Genomic DNA, 16,074 nt, shown 5'->3' with positions numbered 1-16,074 from the left:
CATAAAGGGAGTATGAAGTAAATTTGCCCATGAAATGGCTTTTGAGAGTGAAAACTACAGTGCAGCCACACAGAGGTACTATAGGGTTGGATTCTCTGTGCTTCTATATTATCTTTGTCAAATAAAAAACAAATCTGGATTTAGGTAAGAGACTTAAAGGATTCTTGCAAGAAGGGAGAGGGGGACTACTGCAATAAGGCGACCACCTGCAAGTGTCTCAAAGATTAGGCATAAAAGGGAGGAATGAACAAGGCTAGAAAGAACTGGGTCTATGGAAGTACCTACTTCATCTGAAGGTAGAGATGGGTTAGGACAGTGGCCAGGACATGTCTCTTGGGTCAGTCTCTTCTTAGGAAGGGCCTTAAAAAGGGGCAGCATGCTAGTGAGGGTGGGTCAAAAACCAGGGGTCTACAGACAGAGAGAAACTTAACTAAAGTTTGGTCAAGTCAAGTCGGCAGGTAATTTGTCAATGGTAGATTGGCCAATGGGGACAGTGATGAGCTAGTCATTTATGAGACAGAGAATGGAATTTGGAGAGTCTGGTCAGATGCCAGCAAGGGAGGCATCTGCAAGTCTTGTTAAAGCCACATGAGGAAGGACTCCTTGTACTAAACCCTTTCCTGGAACACAAAAAAGGGTGGAAGGGTTACCTTCATGGTTTCTGTTTTCTAGGTGTAAAGGGCTCAAGTAAAATTCAACAAGGTCACCTTCCTTTCTCTTTTTTATTTTTAAGCCAAGAGCTCTTTATGTAATCAGTTCTTCATTTGCAGGAGAAAGTGTGGCTAAAAAGGGCTTTGATGCAAGTAGTTTAAGATAAGCTCTGACATTAGCTTCAGGCTCTCAAACTACCAGCAGGTCATAGGTTAAGGGAAAGCTGAAGAAAAGCCACCAGGGGCTTTTTGAGAGGCTGAGGCTAGGTAAAGCCAGAACTTCCAGTACAGAGGAAAGGGGCAAACTTTCCCCTAAAATTAAAAGGAAAAAAAAAAAAAAGAGAGAGAGAGAAGTTTGTAGAAAAAAATATAACTTTAACATGCTTAATTTGCTTCTGTATTTAATGCTTGCTAAAGATGGGAAAACATAACTAACACCATTTTAAGTAAGGCAGGCCCAGACACATTAAATTCCAGGAAGGGAGTAAAACACCACCCGGTTCCAGGAACTGACTGACCAGTTCCTTATCTAAAAGCCACCTGGAAGATAAACGATTGGGAAATACACTATTCCTTATCGGTGTGCCAGCCCACTAAAGCCCACCAATAAATCCAAAGGTCACCTCTGATAACCTGTAAACAGTAAACAACTCATCCTATTGTGAAAGTCTGTCTAAAAAACTGTATATAAAGCTCTTGTGTTAAAGACTTGGGGTCGCTTTTGTCTTGAATGCTGAGTGACCCCAGCATGCTGGAAATAAACTCCTCTTGCTTGATTGCATCGGTCTCTGTCTCATGGTCTTTGTGAGGTGAGCCATCCCGACGTGTGGGGTTTGTGCACAGTGCACAGATCTTACAAGTTCAGGCTTTACCAAATGTTTAAATATCTTTAAATCCTGCTCTATTTGCCCAATATGCCTTATAGTGAGTAGTTATACAATTTTAGACATGTAGATGACTGAGACCACCTGGTGATAGCTGCTGAACTGCACACGCAGGGCCAAATTGGCTCCTGGGGCACATGGCTTGTAAGCATGCATTTATTAAGTGAAGTCATGTACTCAAGTGTGGGCAGCCACCGAGGAAGCCTGGAGGCCACAGCTGTCACTGCTGAGATTTTCCCTTATGAGTCAAATTTTCCCTAATGAGTCTGAATTTTCACAAGGGGAAATTCATGGATTTCCCCATCCATGAATATTCTCTCTATGGCTACCCTCTACAGTCCAGCTTTTTGGGCCCTTTCCAAGAACTCTTCATTTCCTCCAAAGAGAGCTTTATTTTAGGCCTGACATGGTACAATGAGGTAAAAAGAGGGCCAGCTCAAGAGTGAGCTGTGGGTGTTATGAATGTCTGCAGTTTCAGCATATGCAAATGTCGGTATTAATGCCTTACATAATCAATACTAGATTCAGATATGAACACATTTTGAAGTGCTACAGCATCTATGCAATTGTATGCTTTTCATAAACATTAGTTTTAGAAACAACAGCTGCCTCATGGTTCCTGGTTTCTTCTTTCCTATTTACATCATATGTTTAGATCCGGAAATGCTCCAGTACCTATTTCTAGTTTGCTTAGGGCCAGCTGTTTTGTTTTCACTGTAGAGGAGAAAAGCTGCATGAGACAATTATACTCACGTACAATCACATCATCTTAAGGGACAACTACATTTTAATCTTCTTTTATATTTTCTTCAGACTTGGAGGTGGCACACCCTTACATAGTTTAGGAACAACGAATGATGCCCATAATTACAAGACTCCCAAAACAAAAAGTACCAGTAGAGACCTAAACCTGAAGGATTTGCAAGAATACAAGATTCAGAGGATGTTTTATGAGATGGCTTCCAGATTACTATGCTTATATTCTCGCTTGTATCAACTTCTAGTGTAAATGTTCATGATCTCAGAGTTTCCTGTTGCTAAGGCTGATAAATGTCCAAGTAACCCCAAAAGAGTATTTATCATTGCCTTGGTCTTTTTTTTTTTTTTTTTTAAAGATGACCGGTAAGGGGATCTTAACCCTTGACTTGGTGTTGTCAGCACCACGCTCAGCCAGTGAGCGAACCGGCCATCTGTATATGGGATCCGAACCCAGGGCCTTGGTGTTATCAGCACCGCACTCTCCCGAGTGAGCCACGGGCCGGCCCATTGCCTTGGTCTTGATTTGGGTACCCGTTCACCTTAGCTTTTAGGATACTTTTAATCACCAAAAACTCTGTTCCACTTACCAAGCTTATTTTCTGAACAAGGGTACATCCCATACGTGGCTCTTTATATTTTAATCTTTAAGGTGATATCTTAAAAAGGCTCTAGGTGGTTTCATATCTCTCATATAAAATTTCCTTAAAATACATTTATAATGAATATAGAAACCTACTCAAAATTAACAACCATAAGAGAGCTAGATAAGAGGAGCACATCCTTCAACACCTCCTTCTAGGTAGTTAAAGCAGTTTAAATAAAGACAGGCACCTGGTTTTCTGTAACTCAGGCCTTGACAGAGTTTTAATGATTTAATCCTTTTGGTGTTAAAGACACACCCTTTTGATTGCCCTCTAGGACAAATAGTCAAACATTCTTTGTAGATTAGTAGACATAGTATACTAAGTATAAATCCCAGTTTTTAACATAAATGCTTCCCACAATACAAATCTGGGTTTACATTTCTGAATCCAGCCTCCAAAAAAGGCAAAGGCCTCAGAGAACATTTAGCTTGTTTGGAATGCTCACCCAAGTGAAAAAAAAAAAAATTCTAATTAAACATCCAAAGTATAGTCCTTGTTGGCTACAGAAAAATGGAGACTTTCAGTCCATCACCCTGTGTCCATTCTTTCTAGCTAAATATTTTTCCCAATTATGTAGACAAACACTGAAAGTTGTTCAACCTCTACCTCACACACACACAGTTCAGAAGGCCTCTTGACTGGCTGGGATGGGTTCACAGCCCACTGGCAGCCGTGTTACAGATGTGCTACCAATTGCAGAGTTAGTATTAAATGTAGGATTTAATGTTCTCCTTTGCCTGGATCTTCTATTTTGGCCTAATAAAAGAAATCACCTCTCTTATTTCACTCATTTAGCCTTTGTTTACCAGTGTTAATTTAAAAGGAAGCAAGCTGCTCACAACTTGCTAATTTCCATCTTAGGGTTTTTGGAAAACCTTCAGAATGTCATTCTCCAAACCTCAGAGTCAAAGAGCTATGTGTTCAAAAAGCATTTTGAAATTTAATAAAGCATTTTTTTTTCCCTTCTGATCTCAGTGCTGGTGAATGCCAGAAGAAATTTAATTTTAAAAGGAATAAAAACACAACATCTTTTCCTAGTTAAATCTGATCATATGCAATGCAAACAATGAATTTTTATGCACATACCACATAAAAAGGAAACTTTTTTCTCATTTTTCTAATTTTTTATTAATGTGGTTTACTACTTACAAAATAAAAAATAAAATTAATTGAACAGGTTTAATACACACAAAAAAGCCAAACAAATTTAACATAATTAAGGGGGAATGTTAGCACAGAGCACAGAGGTTTATAGCTAGGATTCTGGAACCAAATAGTTATGGGTTCAAATCTCGACTGTACTCCCTCTGGCTATGTCAGCTTGGCTGGCCTTCTCATGTTTCCTCACCTTTAAAATGAAAAGAATAGTAATAGTGCTATACTTCACTCAGTAATATTTACAAAGGCCACAGCCCCGTGTCTAGCACATAGTCAGGACTTATGGCTATCACTGCACTGAGAGCTGTTATTGTCTTGAAAGCTGCCATATAGTCTATGCTCATCTGAAGAATAGACTGTGCAGGCACAGCCACACGTGGCTTACATTGACACATTTTAGAATGTTACTTAGTCATAAGCAGTTACACTGTGGCTCCTTGCAAATTACTTAAGCAAGACCCTTCAGGATCTAACAAGAGCGCATGAGCTGCACTCAGCCCAGCAAGGAGAGTGCTGAGGCTGTGCCTGAGACACCAGGAGATGGTAGGCATCACTGGAGCAGGCAAGAGGCCTGGAGAGAGAGGGCTGGCACCCCTGGAGTCAGAGCTGGGAAGCCTCAGTTTCCCGGATTAACCTCAGAGCTGGCTGAGGCCCAGCCTTCCCTATAGCGAACACAGAGCTTCCCGTGCATGGGCTGTGGTGCCTGCCCATTGAGGCCTCTGGACTCTTAAGAGGGCCTGACTGGCATCTGGTGGCAGCTAGGCCTAGAAGGAAGGGAAGGGAGGTCAGGGCTGGTCTTCTGCTGCAGGGACCTCTGTCTACAGAGGGCTTCCCACGCTGTCTGCCCTGGGTGCAGAGGCTACAAAAGGCTCCTCTGGGGAAGCCCAGCCCGCACTGGGGAAAGGCGAGGGAGAGCAGAGATGACTGACAGCCATTCGGTTAATAGGACCAGGTTTTTCTTGTAGTTCTCAAGCTTTCCGAACATTGCAGAAAATTCCACAGGCTGAAATAGATGGAGGCCTCTCCAGCTGTGAATGGAAAGGGCACTTAACGGATAAAAGCCTCCCCTTCCCCTCCCCAGCACAAGGAAACGTTCCGATCCTCAAATGCTACAGAAGAGCCACTGAGGAATTTGAGCGCTCAGCACTCACGGTGGAGGCTGCACGGGACGGGAGGCAGGGAAGATGAAGGCACCCAGAGGCGAGAAGCAAGAAAAATGCCTAGTCCCCTTCAGGTCAAATCCCCACCTCCTAATAGGGACAAAGGGCCACTCTTTTCCTCATTCCTCCTTTTCCACTTGGCTGCTTTGCAAAATGGGATAAGGAAGCAGAGCACAGGCCCAGGAATGACAACCCCCCAGGATTAGCAGGCAGCCCTCTTCAGGCCTCCAGCTCTGAAACAAAAGCGCCAAAGCCCTTTTCCATTCTCTTAGGTCCCTGTGATGCTCTGGCCTTCCGGGTAAGTGTAAAAAATCAGGAACACACGGTTGGACACACGGCAGGGGCACTCACAGGGACCATAGCACAGAGAAATGAAAGGAGAATGTCTGGAAAACCTGTGACATATGGCTGCTGTCCATACAGGGCACTTGCAGATGAGGGTAGGGTGCTAAATGGAGCCTTTCCAACCAAATAAGCAAAACACACTTCTGAATAATCGGATTGGAGAAAAAAATAAAGTTTAACCATTTGAAGCAATGTGGTGCTGTGAAAAGGAACGGATGGGATCTAGAGACAGAACCAGGCATGAACTCTACCTATTCTATTTACTGCTTGTGTCCGACCGGGCATGTCACTTAATCTCTTTGGGCTTCGGTTTTCTAACCTGTGAAATGGGGTTCCTGCATGTAAAGCAGATGCTATGGGAATCATATCCACTCAAGAATGCAGTTTTGCACATAGAATTGATTGGCTTTTAAAAAGAGAGGGAGAATTAAGATTTTATGTGAAAATCTCATCTGAAAGCCACTCACCCCACCCCACCTATTAATCAGTTCATTCTCTGTCCTTTCATTCTACAATGAGTGGGAGAGAAGCTGGAATAAAATCTGTGCCTTTGTAAAGACCATAGGGACTGATTTGCCTGCAGGCCACTGGGGGAGAAGGCAGGGTTATCCATAAGGAGAGAAACTAAATTCCTTACACTCTGCTCTGCCAACCAGGATGCTCCTTGGTTTTTTGGGGGTCTGGAGATGACTTGGCAGAGGCTATTTATTTTTCTTATTAAGAAATTAAAAGCTAGAATAAAACCAAAGGAATGGGAGAAGAACTACTCCACAACAAAACTCTGCATGAAATGTTTAGTTGTTTGCATCATTTTAGCAGATCCAATTTGATTTCCCGATATACTGCCTCTAGGACCCTGTTGTTTTGAAAAATTTTATACCTAGCTAAACTTTAAAACAATCAGCCATCCACATGATACAAACTAAACAAAGCATTAGAAATGATGACTACCATGTGATCTTACTCTTATGTGGAATCTCAAGTAGTTGATTTCACAGCAGGTGGCTGCCAGGTTGGGGTGGGTGAGGGAAGGAAGGGTATTGGGAGATGTTGGTCAAAGGATACATAATTACAGTTAGACAGGAGGAAAAAGTTCAGGAGATCTACTATACAACATGATGACAACAGTCAATGACGACATATTGTATTCTTGAAAAACACAGAGAGTGGGTGTTAAATGTTTTCACCACAAAAATTATAACTGTGAGATAACACATTTGTTAATTAGCCGGACCTAGCCATTCCACAATGGATATATACTTCAAAACATCAACTTGTACACAACAAATACAGTACACACAATTTTATCTGTCAATTTAAAAATAAGAAAAAGAAGTGATGCTTGGGTGGGGGGCAGTGGTGTCTGTGTTGGGGGACTACAGTTATGCTCAATCGACAGCATCTCAGTCTCAGGGGCTGTGAAGTAGGGACCATCGTAAGGGGAAGAATGTGGGCACATTTTCCAGTCATGATCATAACAGAGAGAGAGAAAGAGAGAAAACCACTTTTCAGGTAATAATGACGATAATCAGAAAAATCCAAATTTTTTGGTTCACCACACAAGATCAGTTTTGAGGCTTTAAAAACAACACACAAAAAACCCTAAAACCCAAACTTTTCCTTATTGTGTTTCAAAACCAAAGCAGTGCAGCTTGCTTAACAAACCCCCTAGAGACATTTACTTAATATTTAACTAAGGCTAAATTACAGATTCTACTTCAGAGGGACTGGGTAGAATCTCTGACGCCTAATTCTAGTTCACTCAATGCAAGTTAGTGAGGGTTACAATCTGGCCATTGTTGAATACTTTTAAAGACTCATTAATCTCAAGCAAGAACCAATTTAACAAGCAGGGCAATCTTTTGAAGTGACTGGTGGTAGTGGTTTAAACAGAGGATTAAGAGATAATCACATTTAAAGTCATCTTTCGGCACTAAAATTGACCCCAGTCGAGGGGTTGTGAATTACAGGGATGTGGGCAGGCTGTTTTCCTCTCCTCCCTACCCAGGTGACAGACTCTCCTGTGAGACAGCCAGATGGCAGCCTGTCTACATCCAAAAAGACACTACTCCATTTTAACATGTTATCGCAAAGTCCACCTCTTAACCAATTTATGTGACTGTTTTATAAAAAAATACCCTAAACACTACAGCAGATAGTCGGCATCTGGACAGTAGGCACGATTTAAATGTAAATTTCTGGTCTGCTTTTTAACTATAATTATCAGCAAGCTTGTTGCTAATAATCAGAATGTGAGAGATGTGGAAAACCATCATTTTAATCTTCTGCTTTCATGGCTTCCTTATCATCAGGACTTTGAGTCTACAAAAAAATAAAATTGATATTTGCCGAGCAATTAAGCCTTTTCTGTTAAATGTTTTCTTTTAAATTATGTTGAATACAAAACAACAAGGCAATCTAATAATCATTTAGCAATGGATTTGATATGCATTTCAAATGGACTGTCTCATAGTGAAGGGATTAAAAACACAAGACAAAATAAGTAAAGCCACATTAGCAATGTCTGCAAAAGACATTAAATACCTTCTATTCTTTTGTTGTTATCCCACCCAACTTTCGTTTTTTCCTTCTTCTTTCACACCACAGACAGACCTCTTTTAAGTGTCACAGAGCAAACACATAACGAAGACTCATGACCATGTTACAAGCCTCCAAGGATCCTCTAGCTGGTCCTTTCATCTTAAAGCTAGGAAAACTGCAGGCCAGAACCAGGAAGTGCCTTGAACAAGGTTTCACAACTAGCATTATAGTCCAGGTCTCTGATGTTCCAGAACCTGGCCATGGATCTGTGGCATCTATTAATTGTCTATCCCCATCCCTAACACAGCTGTTTGAACCAAGTACGGTCAATCTACGGACTAGCCAGCGATGGATGGATGGCAGGATTAGATAAAATATGTCAAGCTCTATTACAGTGAAAGGCATGTATACTAACTGCTCCACATATGATATGGCTTATTATTATTTTAAGTATTACTATCCCGATCTATAAAATGATACTAACCCATTGTTATGAAGCTCAAATAAGATGATGAACATAGATGCCAAGAAAAGCAATAAAAAATGTATGGTAGAGGGGAGAAAATATTATGATTGTGAAGAGAGAGCAGTTAATACTTCCATAAATTCTGCTAAGCTACTTCAGAAAGCATGAGTCACCCCCTAATATAACAAATTATTTTTAAAAGCAATAAAACCTGTGGATCTTCATCCAATGACAACTCTCCAATTAATATAATATCTGACAAAAGGTTTGGCACGCCTGAACGCAGCTGACCTCCAATGAATTTTGGGTGAGATAAAATGTTTAAAGTTACAAGTTACAAGCTCTGCCCCTTACGTAATTAACATTTCTTAACCCCGGCTCCTTGAAGAGACAGCTACTAATTTAGGGATATCCCTTCCATGAAAAAGGCAGCCTCAGCAGGAAGCTGATTGCTTTGGCTGGCCTGAACACAAGAACCTCACCCTGCTCCTCCCAACCTACCCCTCAAATGCCACCAGGAATTTCCCTTCCCTTCGGCCACCTTCAACACCGGAACCTCCGTTATTGCCTCTGCAACCAAGCAGAGAGCACCCCGATTCCCAACACACACATACATATACACACACATACACATGCATGCATACACACATAAACACACACACACACGTGCGCCTACACCCGTCCCTCTCCCCCTCTTTCCCCTTGGAATGGCCTCAATTCTTTTCACCAGGAACTGGCACTCTACCTGACCCTGTCCATGCTGCCCTTACGGATATAGCTGAACACCCAGAGTAACCAGGGGACTCTCTGCAGGGGTGCCTTGTGGACCAGGCTATGCACCCATTTAGAAAAATCAAGTAAGAGGTCACCAAACCTCAGGACAGACCACAGACTCAAAGGTTGCTCTTTCTTTCTCAGGCAAAGATTTTATTTGCTCACTATCTGACGAAAGACTTGTCATTCTGCCTCAAACACACACTTTGGGCACTTTGAAATGAGGAAGAGAATAAAGTGACAACCAAAAATGACAATCAGAGCATCCCCTCACCACAGCCTCCTATCAAGTCTAAAGGTCTTCCCAGCCTCTGGGCAAAAGTTTTCCACTCTCAGTGGAGGAGATAATCAGCTTTGAGATGACAATATACATATTATAAGATACTCCTGAGTTATTAAAAGTACTTTTGTCTCACCCAAGCACCATAAAAGTTTTGGGAGTCTTTTTTTTTTTTTTTATCTCAGAAAACAAATGACAGCAGGAAAGAAACTGAAGCACCCTGGGTGTTTGGTGTGTTTTCAAATCTTAAGAACTGAGGGGATGCTCCCTGCTCCCTCTCTCTCCTGCCCCCATCCTGCCTGCTCCAGCAGACATGGCTGCTTTGCAGACACAGAAGCAGGCTTCAGCTCGGGAAAGGGACAGTTGGGTTGACATTTCCTTCATGATTTTTGCAAGATGTATATGCTTTTGCAACCTCTCAGATCATACTTTCAGACAGAAGCTAGATTTGGGAAGAGGGCCAGGCAGGACACAGGGATGAGGAAAGAAAAAGTGGCTTGTAGTTTTAGAAAGAAAAGGATGAAAGAGTCAGGAAGAATTTGGGTCAAATAATCATAACTATAAGCTTTAGTGGTCCTTTACACCAGAAGCTTCAAAGCACAGTTCATATGTTTGGACTTCAAGGATTCTTTGTTCAGTTGGCATGTAATGTTTTTAAAATGTAAGCTTACAATTAAAAACTGGGAGATCTCATATGAAAAATGGGAAGATCTCACAACTCGGCCCATTTTTCTTCAGGGAAGTCACAGGTGGACCAGAAGGGCAGGTGATCCCTAGCGCCCCCAGGTGGCCACATGGTGAAAGATTCGCATGGACGCCCCTCCCCACTTGGGACTTTGCTGTTACTTCTCTCCCCTGCCATGAGGACATTTGCATTTATGGCCCCGGTCAAGTCCACTCTAACTTGTTCTATGAATGAGAAAAATAAAGCCAAGTGTGGGGAAGTTGCCTGCTTAAGATCATACAGCTTCTCCTTTATATCCAACCACATGCTTCTGAACCTCTGCTTTTAGCAGAGAATCTTGAGTCAGGGAAACAATCTTGGCTCTGAGCTAAACAATCTTTGACCTCAGAACTGGCTGATGTTTAGGACTCCTTCACCCTCACAGACTAGTCACTATGCATTATACTCAAATAGTGACTTGTGGAGTCCTCCCCCATGCCAGGCCCCGAGCTCTGTGCCCACTCGGGACACTGTCTTGATGACTCTGGGGATGCACATTATTTACTCCGTTTGACAAGTGAGTGAAGTAAGGCTCAGGACAGGGTGCACAGGTGTTGCTGAGCTGCATTTTGACCCAGGCCTGTCTGACACCAAGGCCTGTATATTCCCAGCATGCCTCGCTGCCTTGCAAATACCACCATCTCCCCCAATTAAGCAAAAACTCAGGCCTCATTTTGGCCCTGAACAAAGTTAAGTCATAGGGTCCCGAGCAAAACAGCAGAACAGGTCTCCACCTGTCTACCTGGAATTGTCCCTGGGTTTCTGTGTATTTGTGGCCCCCACTGCACTAGAAGTTCCCTCAAGGAAGGAGCCTTGTCTTACATGTTTTGGTGTCTCCAATGTATATAGAGTAGTCACTTAATACTGCTGGAAATTATTAGTCAACAGCTTCTAAGTCTGGTTTTTGATCAGATTTTCCATGGGTCCCTTGGGAGAATGCATTTTATACTCTACACGTTTTCTTAGAAAGGTCCTTTTTCCTCTGCTCGTCACTTCTCCTCTCTTCTAGTTTTTATTCACCCAAAACAAGTTACATTCATAGCTTTTTAATTTTTCCAAAATAAATTAGGCAACGAGTTCAACTCTAAGTGGCAGAAAAAAAAAAAAGGACACATGCACAAAGAACTCAAATGCCAAAGCAGGTATTTGTCTTAGAAGTAGCGGTTGTTCATAAGTAATAATAATACTCACAACCCATATGATGACCAGTCTTCTGGATAAATAAGGATCAATATTCCAGTGAGTGAATGGAAGAAATGTGATGTAGAACACTTCTTGACCCAAGGCGGCTGAAAATTTGAATAGGCAATAGTAGAAATAATTCTTCACAATGTACTTCTGCACATAAGCCTAAAAGATAAAAGTTAGAAGACTCTGTGAGCTCATTCAACATGTCACTATGTGGCAAGTTTTAAAAATCTCCATCTAAAACTTGTAGGTCTCCACTGCCAAGGTGCTGGCTCCTCTCTGGTTGTGTTATTATGGTGTCATTACTATCAGTCTACACCGTTGTTAAACACGATCAACCTCAATTTGTCCAAATAAATACTGAATGCATTAGTTCTTCATAAAATTAACAGGGGACATCCAAACAGAAATACCAGGCAAAGACACACAAAAAAGCTAAAAAGTTTTTCTTGTGTATACAGAAGGCTAGAAACTTGAGTGAGGTAAACTCTGTTAGGACACTACATGGGTCTCTGAATATGGCAGGCAGAATAGTACTCGCCTCGAAGACTTCTATGCCCTAATCACTAGAACCTGTGACTATATTACCTTACATGGCAAAAGACACTTTGCAGATGTAATTAAATTAATGATCTAGAGATGGAGAGACTATCCTGGATTATCTGGGCACGCTCAATGTAATCACAAGGGCCCCTAAAAAAATGGGAGAAGGACGCAGAAAGGTCCAAGTCAGATGGAGGAAGGGGCCACGCATCAAGGAATGCAGGCAGCCTCTCTTCCAGCAGAGGCTGAAAAGAACAAGGAAACAGCTTCTCCACCTGAGCCTCCGGGTGGAAATTAGCCCTGCAGACACCTTGATTTTTAGCCAAATTAGACCTATTTTGGACCTCTGACCTCCAGAGCTATAAGATAATACATTTTTGTTTTAAGCCACTAAGTTTGTAGTATCTTGTTATGGCAGTGATAGATAATGAATTAAAAAGCTTTAGAAAAATCACTTGCCTCTGAACTTTTTAAGTTTACATTTTAAACAGGACTAGTAAAGTCAACCCACGACAGTGATGGGGTGAGAAACACTTACGGCAAGCACACATGGGGCCTGTTAAAATGCAGCCCTATTTCCTATCATCCTTTCCCTCCTGCTTATCCTAGTGTGCAGAAAGAAAAAAAAAGAAAAGACTTAAGGGAGTTAAAACAGGAATAAGCAGACAATCTATTTGAAAATATGGTAAACACCCTTATATTACGGTACACTAGCAACAAGTTAAAAAACGAAACCATTGTCACCTTGTTAAATAAATATCAAAAGCAGAATTTTATGCTACTTAAGGTAGTCATAAACTGTATAAAAATAAAATCAAAGTAAAATGCCAACATTGAAAATGGGATGGAAAAGAGACAGTGCTATTACAGAATAACTGCAAAGACTCTTGTAGGTCTGGATTTTTGTTTTGTTCTGTTCTTGAATCCCAGCGGGATTCAGAGACCAGTTAAAGGTACTTATTCTGCAAATATGCATCCCATGCCTATGACACCCAGCACCTTTGTGGGTGCTGAGAATATTCAGAAGAGCCAGGCACGATGCCCTGCTTCCAGGAGCTCTTGACTGGTGGGGAATGTCAAAGAGTATAATTTGGGAAAATGAATTTTTAAAGAAATAATTGTGTTTGAGGCCATAAAAAAGGCCAAGAGTACTATTACACTTGAAGAATAAAAGAAAGATGACCTTGGAAATTTCAAGCTGACTTGACACAGTCGGCTGCCTCCCAAGTGTGCATTCCTCTCTATCTAAGAGGTTCCAGATTTTATTCCAGTATCTCTATAGCCCCCACAGGGCCCTGTGGCTCAGGAGAAAGTTGACACCACCCTCTACTCCAGAAGTGGATCTGGATTTGTCTAAATGAGTCATGGTAAGCACAAGAATTCAGCCTGAAGCCAAGGGGTGCACGGGACGACCCTGGAGAGGGTTACCGGTCAAGGGCAAGCACATGCTGTAAACTAAAAAGGGCTCTCTCACTGAGGATAAACTATACTTCTAAGTAAATTCAAATTAGAAAGAATGGCAATAGATCCATCCTAAATAGGAAGGACAATAAGGCACAAAAAGAATCAGTTAAGGAACCATATGGTATTTTTACCTCTTTACTAAGATATTATGGCCTGATTTGCAAAATAAGGACAACAACTTTGAAAAATAAGTGACAAACTCATCTCTCTTTCTCTCTAGAGTAGAACCATTAACTATCTGATGTAAGAAGTAATCTCTGCAGCTTCTGGTTTATAAACATACACCCAGCAGGCATGACCTTGAGGCAAACACTGTTCAAGAGCCCCTTTTTACCTACAGGTTAGTTATTTTATCCCTCCAGCTACCAGGGACACCTGGTAATCTGACCTGCTTTGAAGCTTTACAGGGAAAAATTTTGCCAAACTCTAATAAGGGCCAAACCCCTTCCTGGTGTCATTTCATGGTACTCGAGGGTTATATGACATTATACATACTCAGTGATAATCATTTCCCTACACTAGAGATTTACCTGAGTCCGAGTTCAATACTTAATCCCAGTAAACAACTGAAAAGATTGTCAAGGATGAAAGCAAACTGCTTTGGTGTTACATATCATTAATACCTTTAGACATGCTTTAATTCTTGTTTTGGGGGGAGAGCTAAATATTCTCTAAATCTTCTTTGGAACAGAAGAACCAAAGGAGAAATTTAAAATATCAGCATGTATGTAGGACAGACATCCAAAGGATTTTTTTATATACTTGTTTGTATATGTGATTACATAGCTTGACAATCAATATTTACCTCCAACTTCTTGGGGGTAGATGTACCTAAATAAACCAGAAGCTAAGTTTCCTTTGTAGAAAATCTCAGTGTGTATGGCTTCAAAACATCTTTGGAAATAAAAAGAGTTTCAGTTCTTGTGTTAGTCCCACTGGGAACAATCAGAGAAAGAGGGAACAGGGGTTAGAAATGGTCATGGTAGGTACAGTGAATGGCAGAAAGAAGAAGACGGGTAAGAGGCAAGAGGAAGGAACCCAAGCCCCAGAACTCAACTTCCTATTTCCAGCTGGCCACACACAGGGGCCAATGCCCAGGTTTAGCGCAGTTGTTGGGGCACACTCAGAAGGCAGGTTAGCAACTCATGTTTTAGACAAAAGATCAGGAAAGCATTGAACAATTAGGTGGGTGGAGAGGCACTCTTACAAGTAAAATGCTTCTTAGTATGCATGTCACCTGTCACCCAGCCAAATGAAGTGTCTGGTCAACAAGGGAGGATAAAATGGAAATTACCCACATATACATCATTACTAATTGTCAAATGTCACTGATAGTCTCATGACTGTATCTTATTTATTGGCATATTTTCCTGAAAGTTAAAAAAAAAACAAAAAGTGTTTTCAAAGGGTCTCGTGATCTCAGTGTCTCAATCCCATTTTCTTTTTGCTCATAAGTTCTTCAAATTCATATTTTCCTAAAATGGGGTTTTCAGTAATTTAGCCTTTTGGTTACCGAAGAGCTTCTCTATATGGCCAATATCAGAGTATTCAGTGTCCTCTGCAAGGCTGCCTGCAATGCATAAATAAATCAGAAAAGAAAGGGAGCCATGCAGATTGAGTGCATGGTGTGAGAGAGAAAGCACTGAGAATGAATGTATGACTTCTTGACTCAGCTGTGCCCTCAGCTCTGCCCATGAACACCTGAACAGTGTTTTGTTTTCCAAACACACACTGAAGGGTCCTCAGTGCAAAGGAAAAATGCCCAGGTCAGCACCACTGAATATAATAAGGGCTGATCCAGATGGCAGAGGAGCAAATGCCCAGCAGACTTGGCTGCTGGCCCAGTTTTTGTGCTTTCAAAGGAGGAACACAAGAAATAGCTTTTAGTCAAAACAATGTGTGACCTCGGGGAAGTCAATTCGCCTCTCTGACCTTCAAGGGCCTCAAGGGTAAAGGGTGGAGTAGCATTAGTCCAGTTGCTTTTTAACATACAAGAATTTTTTTAAAGCAGGGAAAAGCTCATTAAATAAAATGTTACCCCAGAACCTACTATATAAAATTATATAAGATTGAAAGTGTGTACTAACTGGTTGAAAGTGAAGAAAGGTCCAGTAAACCCCTATCTCAGGCCAGGTCCCCCCAATCCCCAACAGTCTTTCTCTGGGGCATCCCCTCAGGGCAGCACTTCAGTGATTAGTTTGAAAACCACTGACCTTAATCTCTTCCAGACTCCAGATACACCTTCCTGTAATTAACCTTTGGCCTTGAATACACAGACTGTTGGTACTCTGACCTTGAAGTCTTTAAAGAATTTGATAAACTCTGGACCAATGACATTGCAAGGTCATATTACTTGTCTCCGTTTCTTTCAGATTAGAGCCATAAACATAAGAGTTCTTCCAAAGGTCAAGTCTGATACTGTACTATCAACAGAGCCGGAATGAGTTCGCATCCAGGAGAACGGTCATCTGTGGCTCTAAGCAGTCCACTTTAA

General features: G+C 41.5%; 1 protein-coding gene across 3 annotated transcripts in view; it reads right to left on the bottom strand.

Moving 5' to 3' along the window:
• SGPP2 (sphingosine-1-phosphate phosphatase 2) overlaps positions 1-16,074 on the bottom strand; it is a 108,286-nt gene that overhangs the window by 48,663 nt on the left and 43,549 nt on the right. For all 3 annotated transcript variants that reach the window (XM_063080182.1, XM_063080183.1, XM_063080191.1), the window contains one exon: positions 11,577-11,735. In XM_063080182.1, coding sequence (XP_062936252.1) covers positions 11,577-11,735 — 159 coding nt within the window. The remainder of the gene's footprint in view (positions 1-11,576; positions 11,736-16,074) is intronic.

This window comes from Cynocephalus volans, chromosome 1 (genome assembly GCF_027409185.1).
Source record: "Cynocephalus volans isolate mCynVol1 chromosome 1, mCynVol1.pri, whole genome shotgun sequence".
Lineage (NCBI taxonomy): Eukaryota > Metazoa > Chordata > Mammalia > Dermoptera > Cynocephalidae > Cynocephalus > Cynocephalus volans.
This window is presented reverse-complemented; position numbering and strand designations above follow the sequence as displayed.